Raw genomic sequence first — 19,739 nt, 5'->3', positions numbered from 1 at the left:
AACATTATAATGTTTAAAAATCGCGGGCCCGAGCTTCTATAAATTTTCGAGGCGGTTTTTGTTTTTGCTTTTTACTTAACGTTCGTAAATATACCCAGTTTAAAATCGGTGCGTAGAACGTGCTGTTCTTTGGTAATTACGCACTACATTCCGTTATCGACAAGATAGACGATCCATCAATAGATATTACCTTTATTGTCTATTTAAACTGACGTTATTAAATTCTTCTTTTTTTCTTTGCTAAGAAATCCAAAAATCAAGTATGTCTGCATCACCCATCGCAAGGCAGGCTACTCAAAGCCAAAGTATACCTTTGAAGAAAATATTGTTCTCCGATCCTAGTCAGTTACCTGCTGATTATTCATCCACCCCTGGTGGAACGCTGTTTTCAACAACACCTGGAGGTCAGTGAGTTTGTTTTCGTTAATACAATCTTATTCGAAGGTACGATTAGTATGGAACTTTAATTAACATAAAGATATCGTGGATCTTACATGTAAAAAGCTCTATAAATTGTATATTATTCAATTGATGAAACAGTCAATAAACATTAATATAGTTGCAGAACGTCTTAATTGATCATAATTAAAACTTCTACAAATATAATTTTCAGAAGATTTTCATTTCATTATCAACATATTTACTGTTTATGTTTTGAGGATGATAGTTTAGTGTGTTTAAATGTGTGTGGTATATAATGTAAACACACGAGTATGTTCACTATAAATATATAAAAGTTTAAATATAGTATTTTTGTGTACATATATGTAGTTTATTCGAAAAGATTAAAAGTTTTTATTGATTTAATATTCGGATAACTAATAGTTCAATATATGGAAAGGGAATATAATATTTGATTATAATTTAAGAAAGTTTTTCATGTTTCCTTTTGCTACATTAAATAATTTTAGCATATCGTAATTTGATTTTGGAAAATAAAATTTCTTAATTGAAATATGAAAATACGTAAATATTTATACAAGGTTTTACATTTAAAAATTGTTATATAATTGTGAAATATTAGACTTTAGGAAAAATTATTTCAGTTAAATACAGTTTTACGTTATATAATGATGAAAAATAGCTTTTATAACTGTAGGAACATATGTGGAATAATAAATAAAGGAAACATTTAATTATCAATGATTGTAATGATTATAAAATATTATAGAATACAGAATTATTGTATGTTGAATACAGAATTATTATATGTAGAATAAATAGCAAAAACTTTTGATGAAAAATTTTATAATTACAATTACTATTATAATTTTGTAAAAACTGCAGCAAAGAGGAGAATAAAACATTTAATGAAAATGCATAGTCATTAATGTTGGTAAGTATATGTTGATTTAATTTTTATTAGATCGATGCAAAAATAGAATTACACATCTTTCTCTGCACTCAGTTTATAAATCTTAGTAGCTTCACTACATGTAGCTTTCAATAGTTGCATCTAGTTATTTTCATTACAATATTGTAGTGATGAAATTTATCAATAGACAGTAAAAATTTTTAAAACAATATAAATATTATTATTGTTATTTATTAAGCTTTGTCAGTTAAAGAATTGTAGTGCAATTATAAAATTATCCAGACATGACTTATATTGTAAAATAGGTTGAGAAAGTTATAATACAGCAAGTTGTGAAGAATCTCGACATTGTTTCACAATGGTTATTTAATTCGGAAAAAGATTCCAACAGTGAATAAAGATTTGTATTTTCCTGATATGCTAAGTAAGTTAATATTAGCTACCAAAATTATATTTATAAATTATTAGATCCTATACCGCTAATATTTCTTCAATGTAAATAGTAAAAATACACAAATATAGAATAATTTTGATTTGTAAAAAATTTCATTACATAAATTATATTTATTAGATGATTAGATATTAACTTTGAATGAATGATTAAAATGATATAAATATATAAAGGAATTCTATTATTATACAAGTAAATTGTGAATCAATATAAATATAAATTGTACAGGTACCCGCATAGTTTATGAACGTGATTTCTTGATGAATTTACAAAATTCTCCCATATCACGAACACCGCCACAGAATATATCATCGATACCAGCTGAATTGTTGAAAACTTCATCTTTGAATAGCATAATACCTGCAAAAACGCAAACTAACAGAGGTCGGTATATAGACTTTATTTGTAAACACTTTAATTTATTTGTTAAAATACCTAAAATTGTAATACTTTGTTTATATGTAATATCATTATTTAATTAATACTTTTGTGATAATTAATAATTGATTTAAATAATTAATGCCTTTTTGCTTAATTGTGCAATTAGAACAAAATTTGTCAGTAACACATTCTGCAAGTTTCTGTTAATACGTTCACAGACATCCGAAAAGCATTAATTTAACTGAATCCTATATATGGTATACTGAATAAGAATGTAGTTTATTTAACTATATTGAAATATAATAACGAACACGATAAATATATTCGTTATAATTTTTCATATTTATTACAGATACACCAGCTATAGAGGAATCGGCAGAACAGTTTGAAATGGACATGTAATAAACTCTGTGATTATGATGTGTTCGCATTGCATCAGCCATTTATATGAATAGTAATAACCAAGTTGATTGAGGAAAACATATAAATAATGTACTCTTTTGTATAAATGTACTATTGGATCTTATAGGTATAAGTCTTCAAAAAGTTTTATTAAAAAATATTGATCATAATTGATACAATGATAAGAATTTACCATCCTATCTGTTAGTAAAGATAAAAAGAAATTTTTAAATAAATTATTTTGTATATTGTACTGCAAACAAAGATACCATTATTAATAAATAATATTTTGACATTGCAAATAGTTACTTCTCATTACTCTTACAGCCTTATTATTTTTATTATGTATTTTAGTTTGAACGTGATCGTTTGTTTTTATTTTACAATTACTGTTACATTTGTAAAATTTCATTAATCTTTTTATACAAAATTTTATTTGAATTTCTTACAACAGTTTATTGGGTTGTCTCAAAAATTTGTTCCATTTTTGTATGACATAGTAGTGTAGTTATTAAGATAAGATAGAATAGACAAAAGTCAGAAATGTCAGTCCACATACTCATTCACATACATAAATACTTGTATTTATAGTAAGTATGCTGTCTAGTCCATGTGACAACAAAATCAATCAATGTACAGTTTTAGACACATACTTTAAAGACATGTTGATATATCACACATTTATTGTATGTTTATTGTGCGTTATAGATCAAATGATCTAAAAGTTCTTTGACGTAATTACATCTCCTTCTGTAGTTCTGCATTCTTATAGAAAAGAATATACATATCTTTAAGGATTTATATTACCAATTTTATTCAGTCTCTCTAGTATGACTTTGGCAACATTAACTTTCTCGCCCTTATCATCGTAATCTTCATAATAAATTAAATCACAAAGACCATTACACTCTGGATCATTCTCTATTAAATCTTTCAATTTTAGATAAAACTTTTGTATAATGTTTTCACGATATGTTTTATAAATATTTGTCTCAGGATGAGCATGTTTCTGAACTTCGAAGAATGTCATGAGAGGTGTAGCACCTTCTGCTACTACATATTCAGGTATAACGTTTGTCCTTATACCATTAGGATAAATTTTATATAGATTATTGTGATATCGTCTTCTTTTTACTCCTGCTCGATCACGTACATCTTCTTCTAACTCAACTACGCTTTCCATCCATTGATACGAAATTTCTTTAAGATCCGGTGGTATATATGTTGATGAAGGAATTAAAATGAATAATTTGTGGCAACTTATTGATATATTATGACAGTCCTCAATATTTTCAATTTTCTCAATTAAACCTTTTTGAGAAGTTCCTGTTGAGGGCAATATCAGTTTCAAGTATCCATAGTAATAACTGTAAGCCATTCCAGTTCCATAATCCAAACCTTGCATCGCATCAATATTGAAATTATTTTTTTTGCTTGTATCAAGCCAATGGATAAGTTTTATTAACAAAACTGAAAATATACTCCAACCAATGCACATTAATGTACAACTTTGAATTCTCTTAAAAAAGAGTTCATATGCATGAACAGAAATAATCATAAAGACTATTAGCTGAATAGCAAAAATTGTCACAAAAATATTCATATTAAGAACACTTTTAAATGCACTCATGCCAGAAGAATTTGTAAACAAATTCTGAAAACTTTGCACTAAAAAATCTATACACATATATAAAGTATTCAAGCTTATTGCCATAAGTATATGATCCTTCACAGAAATTATAGAGCTTTTGTCATCTATAAAACGTATCATTGTTGATAATATTGCGATAGTGAAGTTTTTAAAGATAACCTGATTCCTTGAAAATAGTTTTCTCTTTCTCTTGTACAGTATATATATATATATATTATTGTTTATCAGTTATTTAAAATCTTCAATAATAAACAAAATATTAATAAATACGTAACAATGCATACGTTTACATTAAATGGATTAACTCAAATATTGCACGTAATACACATTGTAAATGCATATGTCAATATATATATACATTCATGTACATCCTTTATCAAACAATGCATGTGTTACAAATTTGGTAAATTTTGACGTAACCGAAACATAATGCGTATTCAAATGTTTTTTACTTTCGAACATATTCGAGAAGTTAACGATACTATTGTACACATTATGAAATACATACATATGTATCTAAAGAATATACATCATAATTTATTATGTATATAAACAATAAATTTATGACATTTCTTAAAAGCTTTTATACATTTATTTAATAAAAATACATACATATGTACATATGTAATTCATTAATTTCTATTACGGGTTTGTAAATCTACACCGAGTAACTTATTTAAGAAATGACTTGTGACCTGTTGTCTTTATGTGTACCGTACTTAAGGCAAAAGAGAAAGAAAACATAAAACAAGATAAAAACTATTTACAGTGTAAATTTAGATAAATATCGAAATGTCCATAATTTTCAAAATAGAATTAAATTTATTCAAGAATTGAAACTTGAAAATAAAAGTTTGTTCCTTAACTATACATTTTATTCACAAAACACTGTATGTAATCTTAACTTATTTTTCACATGTTTTTTTTTTATAAATAGCTAATACATCTTTATATGCATAATTAATAACATGAGAAAATTTCTTTTCTGATATTCAAAATAACAGTTGAGGATGAAAACAGAAATAATAGTAAACATTCAGCCCTATAGTAGATTTTATTTCACGTTTTCTAATAGAATAATTCGAAAAAATTATACGAAGAAACATGTTTGCTATGGAATAAAACGATATTCGTAAAGATTTTTGCGACTTGTACATCGAAATCTCAACCCGTAACGTTGTGCATTGCACAACTTTAAGAAACTAGCTTTAATTGTTACGGCAAATTTTGATTATCTTAATTCAACAACCATTCAAATCATGATCCGCACGAGGATAGAAGGTATAGTAATGAGTTTATAAAGTGGAGGACAATTTGAACTTACAACGAGAAATACTGTAATAGCATACATAGTGAAGAGGAAGGAAGATAGAAGTGAGGAGAGACAGAAAGGAGCAACGCATATTGCCAGGTCAGAGCGCTGTTAACGTAAGTGAAACAAGTCGATTGACCTATGGTGCAATCGAAGGCACATACGATCGATAAAGTCTATAATCCAGACTTATCTAAAGCAACAATTTCCACTGTGAAACACAAGTTTATTCGTCGAAACGTGAAAGAAAACGTGCACAACTTGTTAAAAGCAGGTCGGCAAGTAAATATTCCAGCAGGTGATATTTGCTGGTGATTAGCGCCATGTCCCACAATGGACCAATCAGCTGCTTGGTAAACCGTTGTAAAACCTCGAATCTGTCCGCAGACGAATGACAACAAAAGAGTCTGATAGAAGTCGCGCGCGAGACAGTGGATTTTTTCACGACTCCGTAGAAAATTTGCGGTTTTTTCGGTTCTGTTGCTCGCCGCGAATAACGTCGCTTTGGTCGTAGTGAAAGTGTCAAGGAATATGAAGAGAAGAAATGTTGAGTGCGGTAAGCTTCGGAGGCCCTTGAAACGCAACAAGCTCACCGAGGGAATCTACGGAAGGTAAATTGTTCGCCGCCATATGTCTCATTGAAATGGCTAATTTTCAAAATAATCAAAACTCTTGCGGTTCATTATTTTCGAATCTTTGAATCCGTCGATCAGATGCTTCTCTGTTCCCCGATCAACCGCAAGCTCTATCAACCTCCGCAATACATTGTGTCGGTGCGAGATTGTCGGCCGCTTTCCAGAAGCTGCATGACATAACTTGACATTTAGCAAAACTTCGACCATGTGTGCCTGTTTTCGTAGAAGCATGCACAACATTACGTGTTTATAAACGTTCGTTTGAAATCCTAAATAATCTTGATTATCAACAGTCACAAAAATCCAATTGTTCAATATACAGTATACGAAACGTCTGTTTTCAGTCTTCACCGGTTTTGATTGTACATATAATTATGTAATTAAACTTTTATTAATGTAACTGAACATTTAGTTTATTATGTTTCTTTATGTTAATACATATTTCTCACATCCATAGTAATTGTTATTTCTGAAATTCTGTATTTGTAATGTTTATACTCATCGAAATACACAGTTATGTACAAAATTGAATGTGCATTTATAACTGGAAGAAATATAATAGGTGGTTATATTTATAATTGGCTTTAGATTGATACCAATCTTTATACTTTATAGATAGGCATAATATTTGTTTTCAAAACAAACAATATCTTTCACCACAAATTGTATATTCCTTCTGTTCCATATTATGGTATATATATATGTATTATAAATATATATGTATATATATTTTATTATTATATATATATACTTATCAGCTTCATTTTAATATATTACCTATAACTTTGTCATAGATTTTTTAAAATTAACTTTATTAAAAATTTACAATGCTGAATGTAATTTATTTCTACATAATTTAAAGTATTCTATGTTATATTAAGATCATCTCTGTTATATTTTAACAATACAGATGCATATCCTGTGTGCGTTCAAGCTTCTTTGTATTTATATATTCCAACTTATCCTATAATAGAAGTTACAAAATTTTGATGAAAGTTTTCAAAAAATATATATTGTAATATGATACAGAGAAAGCATATTTAGGAGACAGAAAAGTAAATGTTGACACTTGGCTTATTTTAAATTCTAAGAAATTCTATAAGAATTCTGTGTTTTATATATGGTTTCAAATATTAGTTAAGATTTATATGACAAGTTTTTCTGGCACAACAATGTATTATGAATAGATTATGTATTGTAAAATTTTCTTACGATAAAATAGTTTCTATTGTACATATATTTCGTATGTTTAATGAAAATATATGATATATTTGCTCATGCTTTACTAGTTTCACTGATGATTAGTCATAACAACATTACAGCTTATCAAACTATAATTTGTTAATGAAAAAGTTATTAAATTTGTCCTTTTATACTGAAAAGTAACATAGTTTTATGTTTTATTTCAGTACATTGCTTTATCTAAAATTTCTTCTGCTATGGGCCATGGTAATTTTGGCAGACTTCATTTTAGAATTCCGTTTTGAATTTTTGTGGCCATTTTGGCTACTTCTCAGAAGTGTTTACGATTCTTTCAAATATCAAGGCTTGGTAAGTAACAAGGTCACATTATTGAATTTTTTTTTAATACAATCTGTATGTATGATTATTTTTACAATAATATAAATTATTATATTTTCAGGCCTTCTCTGTATTTTTTATTTGTATTGCGCTTACGTCAGATATGATTTGTTTCTTCTTTATACCAGTACATTGGTTGTTCTTTGCCGCCAGTACTTATGTTTGGGTACAATATGTGTGGCATACAGGTAAACATATAAAACATAGATGAATATTTTTTAATCTGTAAACTGGGTATGATAAGTCAACATGTTATTTGTACTCACTTATGATTCCCACCGATTCTTACTTCCTTATACATAGAAACATTTTTAAATTTCGGTATTATTATAGATTTGATTTCTCTAGTAATACATGTACATATAAATTGTGTTAAAACAGTTCCTACATATTTGCTTATGCAAACAAAGTGATCCAGTCTGCAGATTAGATAATATTATGATTGTATTTAAACAATAAAACTAATACATGTATAATATTGTTGTTGAATAGACAAAGGTGTGTGTCTACCGACTGTGATGCTATGGTTATTATTTCTATACATAGAGGCAGCGGTTCGATTAAGAGACTTACGGCATATGCCTTTTCATTTGGATCTTTGTCGACCATTTGCAGCGCATTGGTATATATTTATTTTTTACAATATTGAAACTTTTTTTTCTCTTAAATAATGGTAAAGCTAAATACCATTTAATACTAACTTGTTTTGAAGGTACTATGTTAATAGTATAAAATATTGTTTGTTTTCAGCATTGGTTATCCTGTAGTTACATTAGGTTTTGGTTTTAAAAGCTTTATTGGTCATAGGATGAGAGAGGTAAATGTAAAACTTGTGATAGATACCCTATACATAAAAAATTTTACAATGTCTACATGTTAACATTTATTTCACCAGAGAAAACAAAAAGATGTGGCAAAAGAAAACGAATTTTATGTACAATTATTGCAGCAAGCACTGCCTTTAGAACAACAAATTTCAACAGTGCAACAAATTCAGCAAGTTCAGTCACAATCACATGTTACCTCGTCGTTCGAGCAACATGTGAAAATACAATCTAATAAATTTTGTCCACAGTACAATCCAAGTCCTGAAAAGAGTAGAGGTAGCTTGTATTTATTTTTATCTTTCAGTTCATTGTATGCAATATTCTTAATAATTCAGCACTGTTTGATTTGATAATTGAATGTATTATAGGATGCAGTAATAACTCTGCGGAAGTAGGTATACAAAATGGTAATTTACATATAGGATCACAAATTATATCACAAGCTCAAAGTGCTACGGCAAAAAATAATCACAGAAAGTCATTAGATAAAGGTGAGAAACAAGAGGAACAACACAATAAACATAATATAACGAGTATATCACAGTCTGATAAAAATGACAAAAGGTTTATACATACTAATGGAAATACTGTCACACACAATGATATACAATTCATTGATAGGATCGGGTAAGTAATTGTCTGTGCGTCTGCTGTAAATGTATAGTATCCAGAACATTTACTAAACTCTGAAATGTAAAATACAGATCTGTGAATGATTTCGATGTGAATGATATAGAGAAAGACAAATTTATCAAAAGTGGTAACTGTGGGCACACCGCAATGAAATCACAGACTAATGGTTCTGTGACGGGGAAGTGGAATAATATTAAAGAAAGTCGAGAACCGTCGTCCACTGTTAATACACAACGGGAACGTAAAACTCGTCAGATTAAAACCCCAGTTGATAACATAAGTGAACAACAAAAACAGCAAGACGAATATTGTCAAAGGTATATCGCTTGTATTATTCAGTTACATGACAAACGATATTATAGTGTTTCAGTTTTTTGTATCCTCCTTCTGTATAATAACGAATCTTATGATGAACCTTCGAACTTGATATATTTTTATTTCTGATAAACACAACAAAAGAAGAAATTCCTTTCCTAGGTTTGAAATTTTTCACTAAAAATCTCTCATATCAAATGACAGAGCATTAAAGTTATTGTCAGATTTTTCGTTAGTGTAATCTGATATCATTTAAATAGGTTACTGATGTGTCGCAGGCTCGAGGCTGACATTAAGCGCTTGAAGTCTGACTTGCAATCCAGTAGGCAACTGGAACAGGAACTTCGTTCGCAAATAAATACTCTACAGAATGGAGAACGTCAAGCTAAGGGTGACATACAACAGCTTCAGCACGACAATGACCAGTTACAGACCAAGTGAGTAGAAGAATATTCAAAGTACACCATTGATTAAATTGGGCTGTTGAGATTACTACCTTTGTTCATAATAATAAGTAAATAATAAGAGTATTATTAGTATTGCTAGTTGTGACTGTTAGCATGACCATCAGACAACAGATTATCTGTTAAATTAAAATTCAGTACAAAGTTTGAAACAATTAGATATAAAGTAAAGTTATCACAATTTTCTCGTAAAAATATATGGAAGAATTGTTTTCGAAACTATTAAACAGTGCTTTTCTTTTTCCAATGTGTGCGCAATTTTTTTTATATTTGGGTACTTGATAGATTACATGGATTAGTAACAGCTCGTCAATTAGATAAACAAACGATGTCGTCATTGGAGAAAAGAATCGCAGAAGAAAGAAAACAGCGAACAACTTGCGAAGCGACATTAGTTTCCGAAAGACGAGCAAGACGAGCTGCAGAAGAAGCACGATCTGCAATTCCACCACCACCTCCACCACTTATCAGGCAAGAGTGCACTGAATCGTGTAAAAGTCGTAGAACGCAAATGGAGCAAGACCTTAAAAATTTACGACGAGAACTTAAAACAAAAGAAGAAAGGTACGGTAATATTATAAATATCTGCTTATCTAAAGATAAATGATATTATAAAGGATTAACATAAATTTATTTAAATAGGCATGTTTCTTCCAAGGATCATAAATTACATTACATTTCACTTAATAGAAATATAATTATAAATAGATAATGATTGATCATGTGTTTAATAATTTGATCAGTACAACGAAATGATTTTGTTACTAGGTGTAGTGCACTGGAGAAAGACGTCACACGTTGCAAGGAGAATCACAAAGAGTCTGAAATTTTACTTGGAGCACTTAATGTGCTTCAAGACAAAACTGCTCATTTAGAAGACAGTTTAAGTGCAGAAACACGTATAAAGCTCGACTTATTTTCTGTACTTGGTGAAGCTAGGCGGGAGCTAGAAGTTAAAGACAGTAAGTAACTTTTCATTTACATATTTACATATAAATTAATTAGCAAAGTTTCTACTTGAATATAAGTGAGCAAAAATATAATTGAGAAATAGCTACACATTGTATTAAATATTCTTCGAATTTGACGGGTTACAGCATATATTTTACTAAATTGAAATATGATAATTAAAATATAGTATAGGATATACTATACATCATACATTTTATGTTGAATCAGGTTTAATTAGATCTCAAGAAAAGGAAATTGAAATGCTAAAAACAAAAATAGCCCAAGATTTAGCTGTGATGCCACAAGACACGTTTGGTCCTGCGCCAACCTGTGCGACATCTAAGCTTCGGTTGAATAATGAAGTGAGAGTCGCAGTTACAAAAATACGTTCTAATGAAAGTCCCCGCCCAGGGTGTACAGTGTCGAACTTGGATCCAAACGCGACAGCATATACACCTAAGAATTCCCTGATAGCGTCTACCGAAGCTTAAAAACTACAATTTTTTGTTGTCACAATCAAGACTTTACAGAAATTGAGTATAGATTATTTAAACATGTTTCAAGTGTGTTTCTCAATGGGGATCGAAATGCGAGCTTAGATTTTACACACTATTACACTTATTTTACTGTAATAAGAATGTTTCAATCAATATCAAATTTTTAAAATTTTTTCTAATAAATTTTCTTAATGTTTTCCAGAGAAAAAAAATATATATGTACAAATATATATTATACATTTAATTTTTGTTCAAAAAGGAAATAGTATTTTGACTGGAATGGAACTTTTTCTATTTTAATTCTATAAAAATTGAAACTTCTAATTCTCTTGAGATCTATATAGAATATTTATACATATAATTTTTTACTGAAGATCAGTATATAGTACTTTTTCATACATCTTTCGAGTTGAGTGCTTTAGAGATGATCTTTCAATGTCTTCCATGAGAGACTTCTAGAAACATGTTTGCATCTGATTTGTCATCTGAAATGACACATTGTTATTAACTATACATGACCATAGGACGCGGCTACTACTGGGTTTAAAAATATTTAAAAAGTTAGTTGCGTCCTGTTAAACATGCTGTAGGTTGATCTTGCAGGTGCCCATCTCATTTATTCCATACATATGACAGAAGTATTCGAAAGTTAGCAACCAACATGGAGCAAAACAATAACATATACATAATCCAATCATCGTAGATAATCATTGACCTTTATATTAAACTTAGTACTTCTACGTAGATTTTATATATAAAATATTTTCTGCTGAGATTGCATTAAATATTACTGTGTGCGATTCATGAAAGAAAGAACGTTGGAAATTTCAAATTAATATATTTTATTAATTTTTTATAGTGCTTCAGTTGTAACATTTTTCAAAACACCGTAATTATAGATAAAAAGGAATGTGAAATAGCATTAAATTCGATCAGCGTGTTAGTAGCGCTTATTTCTTACTTACTAGAGAACTATGAAAAAGACTAAAAGAATTTAGTATGTACGTGATCTTCCTACAGCATACGCCTAAATCTATGACGACTTGTTGTAGGCACAAATCTTTCTCAAGTCGTAATACGAAGCTAGTCCAGCATACAAACTGTATTTAATGTCTTTGGCAAATGAAGCCATTTTAAGTCATGTGATCATCCAGAACCAGCCATTAATATACATTGAAAAAACCTGCCGTTGTTCGTCATTCAAGAAGATTGATATAAAATGTCAGAACGCCAAATTCATTTTTTTAACGATCGTCATTATATCGATACTCTTATTTCTGTACTTTTTTAATATTTTTAAATGCCTATAATTTGTTAGTTTAGCGATATATTTTGTGTATTGGCTTTCGAACGGTATAAAATAAGCGTTAAAATATTTTATAACTCGTTTTCCGAGATGTGTACAGTTTTAATGTGATAACTAAAAGGATTCGTAAAACTTGTAAAGTTAATGAGAAGGCAAAAAAAGTTTGTTTTAATTCGAAAGTTTGTGGCTTAAGTAAATACTAGAACATGGAGTAGTACTAAGTATATTACATACTGAAAACTTAAATCTTGTAAAGTATAATAGACACAAATTATAGATTTAAAATTTTTATTATTTTGTAATGTCATTGGTAATCAAATTATATGGCACTTTGTTAACCTGTCTGAATGAAACAGTAAGACGAAGGATTTATCTGTAGAACAATATATTTGCAAATGTTACGATTTACAATTGTTTCTTAAGAATACAAATTATATGAATAAAACTTGATCACTCTTAAAAGAGCATAGTAGTAGCATTTGTATGATGCATTGTTTCGTATATTATTTCATATTATAACTTTTCCCTTTAAGTTTGTAGTCTTAATACTCAGTAGTACTAAATTGATTTTGTTTCTTTTTTTTTTCTTTTTTGAACATTTTGAGATTGACGTACTAAGTACTGAGGCATGTGCATGTAAAACAAGTAATGCTTGATGCTTAAATATTTTTGTAAAGGTATTAGAGTTTATGTTTCTATAAAGTTATATTTTTTTTCTATTTTTTAAGCCTTAAAAGATTAACAATAACATTAAATAGTACACTGCTATCAATATTGATTTTCTTTAAAAACATAATGCAATAGTTACAGTGAATACAATAAAAATGGCATTACAAGTGAGAAAAAGTTTCATTTAATAGTACAATTCTTACACGAATTTTAAATCCGCAAGAAAGCCAGTACCTGCTTACTTCAATGAACAATTAACGACTGGTTAATATCATAAAAGTCATTCTTCCATGATTGTATATATAAGGCACTGTCATGACAATTTACTAATAGCATAGTGGATCATGACCAACTAGTCAAATGGATTTCTATAAGCACAAATATTTATTAGGTATCTAATATTCATTTGATATTTCTGCCTTACATGAAAAAGCAATAACAATTATTACTTGTTTTTCTCTTCTTAGGTTCCAAGCGATATTCACAATATTTATGATTTTTTTTTATTAATTTCGTATTTCTTGGATGATCCACATACTAATCTCTAATTGCAGAATATTTATGCACAACATAATACTTTCACAGGTATTTTTCAATTTACACGATGATTGTATTTGAAGCGTAGTTATGGTTCATTATTTGTATGATATTATTAGGAACTAAAGACCAGCTACATCAACATCTGTTTGCGTAGTTACTTTTATTTTATGTTAATATAAATAATCTAAAAACGCGGAGAAATTTTTTTTGCTTGAAAAATTAAAGCATATCAATACAAAGGTCGTGTAACTCTGAGAAAACCTTTGCTTCATTTATACGTTTCACTATCGACAAAAAAATGTTAATTTCTTGTTTTTGGAAAGCATGTAAATATTTTGTTTTTTATTCTAATAATTCACCGATGTTGGCAATTCTACTGTTGAGGGTTAATGTGCTTACATCATTACGTCAGTGCACCTTGATAGTTACAGTTTTACAAAAGAAAGAAAATAGTTCTTAATTGTATACACAAGATTTTATTATTTTCTTTTCAGTTATTGTTTCACTTGTGATTCGGTAACTAGTTTCATTCGTAAGCATTGTTTCTTCTTAGTTAAAAGTTAATTGGACTGCTATCTGTGTCAACTTGTATCATTGTATGCATAAGCCCCTTGATATAATGAAACAGTGTAAATAATTACTTGAAATAGACCAAACGCAAACAAAAAATTATTGAAATTGTTTGGGCACTTGCGTGACATAGTTAAAGTGCTATATATAAGAGTTGTTAATATAATTTATTTTAATAGGAAACATGCTTTCTTTTTTAAAATACAAAATGATCTTGTGATTCATTACAGTTATTTGAAATCTTCTCATTCAATTTTCATTTATAATCGAAATTAAATTAAGTTAAAATTAATCATTAAAAAGAAATGTTGTACCGTTCTGGAATAATAAAATGGGAACAGTATTATAATCAGAGACTGTGGACAAGTTGGAAATAACATTGAACTATGTCTGTGTCGAATAGTTTGTAAACAAGGAAACTGTTCTAAAGGAAATATTCAACAACAAAACATTCTATTTGTACAAAACAAAATTATATGTCAATTTCATTATTTACCAGATACTGTTTTATGTAGCATACATGTGATTAAACATAATGTGTCGTTAATGAGAAAAATGAAGAACGTTTTTACATAAAAACATTGATTTGAGATGAAAGGTTTCTTTTAAAAACACAACGTGCTTGCAAGTGCATGTTAAGTACCTGATCAGGGAACACTCTAATTAGTTTGTCGCTAATACAGAGTGGCTCAACAAAACTAAATCGTTTAAACAATTCCGTTAATTTCGATGACCTGAGAAGGTATTTCTCGTATAATTAAAATATTTTAGGAGACAACATGGTGTACAAAGTTGTTTATTAGTTAGTTTTTTCTTAGGAAGCTTTGGATCATTATATCGAAAATTGAAATATCATTGTTAACCGATTATATTTTATTGTATTAAGTTGTTAAAAAAACTCGTTGCATAATACTGACATACTGGCAAACATGTACTTTCTATGAAAATGAAAATAATTTAAAAATGGTAAAATTGTTTTTAATGAACTCCATATTTGCATTTTATGATAGTTCAAATCGTGCGTAAATTATTTTTTTTTATATTTTCAATGCTAAAATTTATTTCGGTCTTCTGTTTTGGATGGACCATCTTCTACATATATATCTACTGCGGGTTTAATTCTATCGTAAGGCTGGTTTCATAAATAGTTTACTTTTGCTATTTCATTAATTCATATTATTTATATTTAACTAATGTGATATTTTAAAGGCATACACACGCACACATGTGGGCACATACACGCGCACATTCATATTATATATGTATGTTCACCTAACTTTCCTAGCATATACACGTACATTTAATTATTCGCAAGAATACAATGCATATGATATCAAACGGTGCTTTTTACATCTATGGCATGATTGCTTACTAATTACATCTTACGATTTGTAGAGAATCTTATGACTGTATTACTTTATACTTAAAATGTTAATAATCTTATTTGTATGGAAATGAATATTGTGAGAATGATAATGATGGCAATTTTAAGTTACAGAAATAAATTATTCATATGAGAGATAAACGTGACAAGTCTTTTATGCATACTTAAAAGATTAAAAAGTATTATTTCTATTATAATTTGTTTGAAAATAAGTGATAAGAAACATAAAAAAATTTTATTCTTAGATTTGAAATAAAAGCTTTAAATTAATTTAACACAGACAATTAAACTGTTTCAGAAAAATGAATATAATTCATCATAACATTAAAAAAAACCTTAAGATAACAATTATACATATAAAACAGGATGATATAAAACCATGAATCAGAATAATATTGTTTTCCTTACACATGCATTATGTATGTATATAACGTGTGTATTTATTATTGTGTAAAATAAAGCCATAAATTAACGGGATAAAAGTTGAATATAATGAAGTAATATGTTGTATATTATACTTTAATGATAAAATTACAAAATATCATTACAATAAGAAATATATCCAGGATTATGCTGCTTCCTTTTTAATAACACACTAAGAGGATGTAACTAAATCCAGTTATAAAGCGGGAAATCGGGAATTCGGGAATTCGACTCTATGTATATCTTCATTAATATGTATATAACTTTCTAATCAAACATAAATGTGAACGAAGTTATTAATATATCAATTTTAATTGGTAATTCACACATTTATTGCTACAACTATATATACATATATGTACATGTATAATATAGTAGCTGTGTGAGTCTTGACTAAACATTTTGTAAGAAAAATAATGTAATAAAAGGTATTGGATTTATTATACTTACAGTAGAATCTTAATTATCTGAACTCCATATTTATTACAAATAAGTATAATGTATAGTCATATACATACTTTTTTTCTAATTTACCACTTCAGAACCTTTTTTGATATAACAATTTTAGATAGTTACCATCGGAAAATAGTTTTTAGAACCACCAATGTCTAAAAATCAATCTAAATATTGATTATCTAACTATATCCTTTCTTATTATTCATATCTTTCTCCATGTTGACATCTAAGCAAGTGTAACATCATAAAATATATCTACAAATCCTTATAAAGTAGGATGTTCAAATAATCATGGTTCTACTGTATAAAGATTTTATAAATAAATTGCGATTTAGAAAAACAGTTTCAAATTCGAAACATTAGATATACAGTTCACTGTGCTTTCTTGATAATGTATATAGTCATGCAATGTACTTGTATATGCACTTAAATATACTAATGTATTTCTGTTTCTATAGTATTATACAATTTTTTATTGTAATAAATTGATAACAAAATTCATCCATTTTACGATGTAAAAATATATTTTCCGTGCCAAACAGTAATCTCTTAAGCACAGTTACAGTCATTCTGTTCTTTACTTTATTCTTATCGCGTATCTGAAGGATATAATCGGAAATGACTAATAGACGATTGATCAACTGCTACTCACTTTGAAACAATATTGTTATAGTTTAAAAATATTCGCTGCTTAATTATGATTTTAATTTTGAAAAATGAATAGAACTATGTGATTTTATAATAGACATTCTCAAATTGTTTCAAACTGTTTCTGTGTCTTATAAAAGCAGAATAAATCTATTCAAATTTCTTGTAGCAGTGCGTTAATGTATGTTACTGTAAAAAGTATTTGTAGAATTATAAAAGTGCAGGTGCATTAATTTGTACAGTATCCATACGCTTTCTGTTTCTTTTATGTTATACATAAGTAGAAACACACTAGAATTGCATGTTCATTTAGTGAACCAAAATAACAATTACCCTATTATAAATATGGTTTTACTTCATTAAGCATTTTCACGAGCACTGCGCATGTTTTTTTAATAAATGAATAATTATGCTTCCATGGTTTGACTTCCTATTTACTCGAATTGTACTTTTAATTTAATGTTAAGGCAACATTACAAAATTTAACGATATGTAATTCGATAGAAAGGTATATTTTTGATCTCGCGAATGTCATGACAATGCACGCAAATGCCCTTTTCATCTATAAAGATAATTATAATTTTAATGTTACGTTGTTGATCATGGTTCATTAAATTCACAGAGTTTTCTCGATTGTTATCACAGACTTGGCGCTACTTAAAATTTTCTAGTCTAACAAATACGATATACATAAGCCGAAACATAAAATCTTCTGTCTCCGAGATTGTATATCGAAAAATCCTCTACTATTTCAGATTCTGAGATTTCGTCTTCACACACAAACTGTATACACAATTACAATTTTTGTATAAAAACTTTTGGTAAACGCCGTTTCAAAAACTGTTGAATGCAGTCACTTTATGTAATCTTCAAAATGGTGAAAGATTTTTCGATATCTTTGGAAGCGAGGAATTCACATATTTTCCCATGTTTCATAATTTCCTATACAAATTTCACTACTTATTTAACAAAGTTTTCATGATGGTTTAAGATCATGACAAATTCATTAATTCGTGAAACTTTTTCACATAACAATGATTAAGGACGAACGATTTTATACAGAGTACAATTTTTAATTCTCGAAAACACGATTTTGAAGATGATATTTAATTTACATTAATTCCTTATACATATATATATGCGTACAAAGATGCATGCAAATATGAATATATACATTTGAGTATGTATACATGTAAGTATACATCTTATGTTTTGTGTAATATGATTATTTATTTGTTCTTTATACAGGTACTTATTTGTAATGTATTGTTTTGATCTCGAAAATGTATACATGGCATGAATGCCTTGCGTTTATTCGCAGGTTTCTTTTCATGTTAAGAAATAGACACATCAGATTTTGGCAGAGTGTGCGTTAATCTATTGTATTCTTGTAAAAAAGGTTGCAGAATTACATTTTCATGCTCTCCTTGAGGGGGGGGGGGGGTATCCTAAATTTTTATTATAATTTTAATCCTTTGAGTTTTTAAATAGCAGATCCTTCTTTGCTGTAGTCCTTAAGTTATGCGTTGTAACTTTAATTTAATTTTCAACCTGTTCCTCTTTTATTTTTCGGTTTAAACGGTTCCTGTTGTGCTCTATTGTACAATGATGGAAATGGTAACATTAATAAAATATTACTTTCTTATGTAAAAACTTCAAACCTTTTATGATTACAATCCTGTGAATTCTAATTCGCATATTCAAGTCCTGAGACCTTTTCGTCTCGAGACTGATTTGAGACGAATTGGTACTTTTGAGCTTGAAATACAAAGAAATTTCGCACAAAAAACATGTACATAAATATGTGTTTATCGATATAAATAAATAGATTTAAATAAATTTTATTATGCATATGATTTTTAACTAGATTTGTAAATCTTTCAAGTGTTGAAAAATAATTCGTGGTCTTTCTAAATCGAACATGCGGGGTGTGCATATACGGTTGATGGCTAATCAAGACTGCGAGACGTCCGTAATCTTGAAAGTCTCGAGATCATCTCGACAGTAACCGAGACGAACAAGTTTCGAGCCTGAACATTATCCTTGATCTCTTCCTTTTTCTCTTTCTGCGCGGATCCAGCCTCCATTTCAACTCGTCTCGAGCCAGTCTCGAGATTCGACAAGATTCGACAGTCTCGATTCGTCTCGAATAAATCTCGAGACTCGAGAGTCTCGATTTTGTCCGGCTTGGTTCGTCTCGAGACAGTCTCGAGATTCGAGAGTCTCGATTCGTCTCGAACCAATCTCGAGAGTCTCGATGCAGCCCGGCTCGGTTCGTCTCGAGACAGTCTCGAGATTCGAGAGTCTCGATATCTAACATCGGCTACT

General features: G+C 28.8%; 3 protein-coding genes across 5 annotated transcripts; 2 read left to right on the top strand and 1 right to left on the bottom strand.

Annotated features, from left to right (window-relative positions):
- The first annotated feature begins 262 nt into the window (after positions 1 to 262).
- Positions 263 to 2,851, top strand: Thor (eukaryotic translation initiation factor 4E binding protein thor). Its single transcript, XM_076522435.1, has 3 exons — positions 263 to 404; positions 1,995 to 2,150; positions 2,500 to 2,851. Exons 1-3 carry the CDS (start codon positions 263 to 265, stop codon positions 2,547 to 2,549), a joined length of 348 nt encoding a protein of 115 aa, XP_076378550.1. The 3' UTR covers positions 2,550 to 2,851.
- Positions 2,852 to 2,964: 113 nt separating this feature from the next.
- Sting (transmembrane protein sting) lies at positions 2,965 to 4,695 on the bottom strand. The gene has a single exon (XM_033471471.2). The coding sequence runs from the start codon at positions 4,318 to 4,320 to the stop codon at positions 3,340 to 3,342; it is 981 nt and encodes a 326-aa protein (XP_033327362.2). The 5' UTR covers positions 4,321 to 4,695; the 3' UTR covers positions 2,965 to 3,339.
- Positions 4,696 to 5,365: 670 nt separating this feature from the next.
- On the top strand, positions 5,366 to 19,250 carry LOC117220996 (macoilin-1). 3 transcript variants are annotated; one of them, XM_033471526.2, is made up of 12 exons: positions 5,366 to 6,123; positions 7,557 to 7,698; positions 7,790 to 7,916; positions 8,221 to 8,350; positions 8,479 to 8,545; positions 8,624 to 8,834; positions 8,924 to 9,182; positions 9,260 to 9,505; positions 9,782 to 9,940; positions 10,253 to 10,531; positions 10,736 to 10,929; positions 11,147 to 19,250. In XM_033471526.2, the coding sequence occupies exons 1-12, from the start codon at positions 6,044 to 6,046 to the stop codon at positions 11,407 to 11,409; spliced, it is 2,157 nt and encodes a 718-aa protein (XP_033327417.1). In that variant the 5' UTR covers positions 5,366 to 6,043; the 3' UTR covers positions 11,410 to 19,250. The 3 variants fall into 3 exon arrangements, with proteins under 3 accessions (XP_033327417.1, XP_033327415.1, XP_033327416.1); XM_033471524.2 differs by having other exon boundaries at positions 5,368 to 6,123; positions 9,764 to 9,940; XM_033471525.2 differs by having other exon boundaries at positions 5,392 to 6,123; positions 8,624 to 8,831; positions 9,764 to 9,940.
- Positions 19,251 to 19,739: the final 489 nt, after the last annotated feature.

This window comes from Megalopta genalis, chromosome 5 (assembly GCF_051020955.1).
Source record: "Megalopta genalis isolate 19385.01 chromosome 5, iyMegGena1_principal, whole genome shotgun sequence".
NCBI lineage: Eukaryota > Metazoa > Arthropoda > Insecta > Hymenoptera > Halictidae > Megalopta > Megalopta genalis.
This window is presented reverse-complemented; position numbering and strand designations above follow the sequence as displayed.

Coding starts and splice junctions, on each gene's coding strand:
- Sting (XM_033471471.2), bottom strand. CDS start 4,320: ATGATACGTTTTATAGATGACAAAAGCTCTATAATTTCTGTGAAGGAT.
- Thor (XM_076522435.1), top strand. CDS start 263: ATGTCTGCATCACCCATCGCAAGGCAGGCTACTCAAAGCCAAAGTATA. Junction 405..1,994: donor GTTTTCAACAACACCTGGAG/GTCAGTGAGTTT, acceptor TAAATTGTACAG/GTACCCGCATAGTTTATGAA. Junction 2,151..2,499: donor AAAAACGCAAACTAACAGAG/GTCGGTATATAG, acceptor TATTTATTACAG/ATACACCAGCTATAGAGGAA.
- LOC117220996 (XM_033471524.2), top strand. CDS start 6,044: ATGAAGAGAAGAAATGTTGAGTGCGGTAAGCTTCGGAGGCCCTTGAAA. Junction 8,835..8,923: donor TCCTGAAAAGAGTAGAGGTA/GCTTGTATTTAT, acceptor AATGTATTATAG/GATGCAGTAATAACTCTGCG. Junction 9,941..10,252: donor AATGACCAGTTACAGACCAA/GTGAGTAGAAGA, acceptor GGTACTTGATAG/ATTACATGGATTAGTAACAG.